The sequence below is a fragment of the Pituophis catenifer genome, unplaced genomic scaffold (genome assembly GCF_029215685.1).
Source record: "Pituophis catenifer annectens isolate HBS135680 unplaced genomic scaffold, rPitCat1.0.hap2 SCAF_1, whole genome shotgun sequence".
In the NCBI taxonomy this organism is placed as follows: domain Eukaryota; kingdom Metazoa; phylum Chordata; class Lepidosauria; order Squamata; family Colubridae; genus Pituophis; species Pituophis catenifer.
Window position 1 is genome coordinate 198,922,369 of NW_027256881.1, and position 4,779 is coordinate 198,927,147.

At 40.0% G+C, this 4,779-nt stretch overlaps 1 protein-coding gene across 1 annotated transcript; it reads right to left on the reverse strand.

Annotated features, from left to right (window-relative positions):
- Nucleotides 1-770: 770 nt before the first annotated feature.
- Nucleotides 771-1,763, reverse strand: B3GALT1 (beta-1,3-galactosyltransferase 1). The gene has a single exon (XM_070956926.1). It carries the CDS (start codon nt 1,761-1,763, stop codon nt 771-773), a length of 993 nt encoding a protein of 330 aa, XP_070813027.1.
- Between the last annotated feature and the right edge of the window lie 3,016 nt (nt 1,764-4,779).

Sequence of the window (4,779 nt, forward strand, 5' to 3'; positions counted from 1 at the left end):
CGGTTGGTTCATTGGAAGGAGTGATGCATGGACAGAAATCTACAAAGATTCATTCTGAATCCTGTCATAGCAAAAACTTTATACTGACAAATATAAGAGCCGAGGTGGCACAGTGGTTAGAGTGCAGTACTGCAGGCTACTTCAGCTGACTGCTAGCTGCAGTTCAGCAGTTCAAATCTCACCGGCTCAAGGTTGACTCTCAGCCTTCCATCCCTCCGAGGTGGGTAAAATGAGGACCCAGATTGTTGGGGGCAATATGCTGACTCTGTAAACCGCTTAGAGGGGGCTGTAAAAGCACTATGAAGCGGTATATAAGTCTAAGTTCTAAGTGCTAACTAGACTTTGAGGAGAAAGTGGCATCTAATTTGGAATAGAAGTCCATCATGGCACCATTTCAGTTTGCGTTTTTTAAAATTAATTTCAGTGAGGATGAATTTTCCTCAGAACCAATGACCCACCATTGCCTTAGAGAAAGGTTCCTTTCTGACTTTCTAATGGGAATGAATTTTTATGTTATGCTTGTTACGCTCATCTTCTTATGCATACGCTTGATAGACTAGACAAGACAAATGCCTCTTTTGTTTGTTTGGACTGATGCGGATAACACCATTATGTTAGGACCTGCAGTTTGTAAACCAGAAGTTACAGCTGGGGAGACCAGCCAAACCCAAAATATTATTAAGGTTTTTCCTCCTAAAAGTGAACACCCCATTGTCTGTTTGCTCTCTATTCGTATAACAAGAACCAAAGTATTTACATCTCAAAAAGTTCTAACATCTGAGATGTTTCTTGCTGGACATATCATTCCAAATCCTGTGCATTTCCTCAGGGGATATCTGATGTACCGTAATAACACGCCGGTATCTGCACAGGCTGTAGGCCATCTTCCAGTGATTGAAGCCACTGTTTTGGAAAGGATGGATGCCAAGCTTCCGCAGACAGAGTCCCACATACACATCCTCAAGATGAAGGAGTCTAGTATGGAGGGAAGTTTTGTAAATCATTTCTGCTACATCGGCAGAAAATATATAGCCTGTGCCTGAGCAAAATGGCGGATAGTTGCTGTCAGGATACAAGTCCCTAGGCATGTACCATTTGCTCCGAACATCCCTGATGGGGCCTCCGTTGATGACGTAACCAGTAAAGTACCTTCGTCTTGGTTTGGTGTTCGGTTTGAGCAACTTGTAAATGAGGTTGTCCATATTTACAAAAATGTCGCTGTCTGTTTTCATGATATACTTGGCTTTCGAACAAAATGTGGCCACCCACTTCATTCCCATTAATGTTTTCAGGGTCAGGTTATGATATGAGTCAATGAAATCTTCCACAATGATGTCATGAAAAATTTGACTTTCTTGCTCAACCATCTGATTTAACACAGAGTCTGTGTTTTTCCCCAGAAGAAAAAGAGTGGAAATCTTAATACCTTTGAAGTTGTTCTCATCTCCCCATGTCTCCCGGATGGCTTGTCGAGCATCGAACTCTTTGTGTGTTGTGCTGATTAGAATAACCAAAAAGGGAGCGTTCTTCTCACACTTCTCTGGCTCATTTATGAGAAATTCAAATGAATGTGGGTTTATTGGTCGAGTCCTTATGTTCCCAAAGGAAACATTTTTTCGAGCCATTGAGATGCTGTCATAAGTTTTGTGAACAGTGTAAGATGAAGTGTAGGAGGAAGTGGGACGTGTTATGCTTAAGTACCACAAAGCACTTGCCCAACATACAACTGTCAAGACATATAAACATGAGACTTTTGAAGGCATTGTTCCTGAAGCTCTTCTAATCAACAGAATGAACCAATTGTCTTCTTGCCACTTGCTTCACTTGGTCTGACAGAGGCAGCATGTTATTTTTCAGATCTTAAAAATTTGACACAATAACAGCATGGCACTTGTTCATAGAAATCCATGAAAAGTTTTTAAGAGGGATGTGTTTAATGATAGCTTCCATGTCTTGGGGTGAGGTGTTATTTCTGAAAAACATAAATGAAAAAAGGCTTATTGATGGTGCTGTTTTATTCTGATATTCGAATAGACTATCTACAAATGCTAAATTATAACCGTCCCATTTTGTGCGGAACATAACAAAGTGATATGAATGTAAGAAACACAGTTTGCTTAATTACTTTAAGAAATATAGTATTGGTCTCCAGTCCTTGTCCGAATGATGGTAAACAGCTCCAAATCATTCCTCCTTCAGCAAACCATAAAATATCCATCCCAAAAATGATATTCAAGTTTGTTTGGTTTGGGGCAAAGTCCTAGCATGAATTGAGTGACATGAACAACCATCTTATAAATGGAATGAGAGAGTATGGAATTGTTGGACCTAATAGATATTTAAGAGCAGTCTTATATCCATTAATCTGACAGTAACTGTAGTTGAACTCCACGGTCTGGGAATAAGATTGCACTGTTAATTATTTAAGGTACTTCTCTGTTGTAATTTCTCAGACAACTCTAAGAAGCTTAGAGGAAAACATATACAGTACTACATACTATAAAAGTCAAGAAAACCATTTAATACAAAGAATTTATATTTATATAAATATCACTTATAATTATAGATGCTTTTATTTGCATGTATTCTGAGTCTATAATAAAGTACTTACTATCACTCTACAAAGAATAATATGTTAAGATCTGACGATCTTAAATTTAAAAAGAGAGACGTTTGGCCAGACCTTGCAAGTCTGGATAAATAAATAAGCATATATTAACGAATTCTAATAATAATAAAAAATACTTTTTCCTATTGCAATTAGAGAATATTCAACAGTGGTAAATTTTAGAGATTATAAAATTTATGAAATGAGAATGGAATGTAGAATTCATTATGCTTATAGACCAAAAAGACCATGATTTCAAGACTACATAAGCAATTAGCAGGACAGAGCTTTACACACATATAACAAAATGTAGTAATATTTAGGGTTACGCAATTGATTTTGTTATCTAAAGGCCAGCATTTAAGATGATGAGAGCAGGTGGTGACAGAGGTGGAGTCTCTCTTTATCTGAATGCTGGTTATAAATGGCTGCTCCCTTTTGGTTTAATTGCCGTGATTAAGTGGTTTTTCTATTATTGTCTGCATTCTATCAATTGTTTTAAAATGTTGAAATTATTATTTTAGCCTGTATTGTTTTTGGCTTGGTGAGACAATGCACAGTGCTGGTAAGATCAATAAGGGCATGATTAAATGTTTAGCAGCAATCCCTAAACAGGTAGTCCTTGTTTAGTGACTGCAATTGGGACCGGCACTTCAGTCATTAAATGATTGCAAAGTGAAAAATCACATTATCACAACTGTACCTAGGATTTTACTTCAGCTTTCCATTACTTTTACAGCTCAGAAGATGCAACCCCAAACAGCTGGATGAGTCCAAATGGCAGGGAAGGTTTACAGATTTCAACTCATGAAGAATCATGAGGGAAACCTTATAGGCCAGAAGGGTCAAACTTGCAGCCCGCAGCCCAGATGCATCATGGGCTGACCACGCCCATGCCCAGTTTAGTGAAGGGGAAAAAAGTTGTCACATGATGACTCCGTGACAACGCGAGTTTGACACCCCTGTTATAGGCCTTTTCCCCTTCCCCCCCCTTTGGAATGTTCATACTAGTGGTGTATCTACATTCAGTGGAGAGAAAGGGATTGCAAGAGAGTAAGCAGGCACTCCCTGGAGAATAGACATTGAAGGAAGTGCCCTAGACTGACTGCCTAAACTGATTAGGGTGTTTTTTTTAATTTTAGTCAATTTTGGCTAAAAGCTGGCAGCACATTCTAATCATCTAATTAAAGTCCCAGAGCTGAGTTTTGTTAACTTGCAGTTAGCACTGTTTAGGGATGCGCTACAGCAGGGGTGTCAAACTTGATCAGGCTTGTATTTGACCTTGGGGGAGGCGGGGGGGCATGGCCAGGGTGGGCATGGCCAGCTCGACATCACTCGTGTCAGGGGGCCCTGTGGTGACACTCTGTCAGCAAAAACAGGCTCCCGAGCTCCGTTTTCGGCTGTGATGACTTCCTGCAACCCTCTGCCAGTAAAAGCACCCTGCGGGCCGGATCTGGCCCCTGAGCCTTGAGTTTGACACCCCTGCACTATAGAGAAAAGCATTTCAGGAGGACTTAGCTTGTTTAGGCAATCCCTCTACTCTGCTGGAGACGGGGAGAGAAATAAAGGGGTCAGGCACAGGACAATACCTACTAACTGAATGCAATGGGGAACATATGTCTGAGAGATTGGCCAAGAATCGGACACAACTGAATGAATATCATCATCATCATCATTGCTGCAAAGGTTGTAACTGGGCATTGGTCACAAAGTTGCTTCTTCATTACTGTTGTAACCACAAATAGCTGCTGTCTGAGGCAGTTGCTAAACAAGGACTACGTGTAAAGAAGAAATTCATCTCATCTACCATCCTTAGTGTACATGGGATGGTAAGATTTATCTTTCTTTCCTAAAAAATATCCCTAGTCTGTCATAAAGTTGGTTTCTTCCAGATATCTCTGAAATTCCAAGACAGAACGGTTCATGCCAGGGAACACTGTCAAACTGCACAGAGGTTGTACAGTTAAAAACCTCATTTGCCTTCAGAGATTCATGTTGCAACCCAGCAGCATCTCAGAGGATCAATAATCTTCGTGGGTTCTATTTCATATGAATCAGCCACAGAAAACATTCAAATATTCACATTTCTAGTAAAACACAAATGACAATTGCCATGGGAGGTTTCCAGACCAAAAAGCTGTTCTTTGTAGTTGAGGCTGCAAAGATGAAAC

Bases quoted from the DNA above. Each gene is read 5' to 3' on its own strand.
- B3GALT1 (XM_070956926.1), bottom strand. From the start codon at position 1,763: ATGCCTTCAAAAGTCTCATGTTTATATGTCTTGACAGTTGTATGTTGG.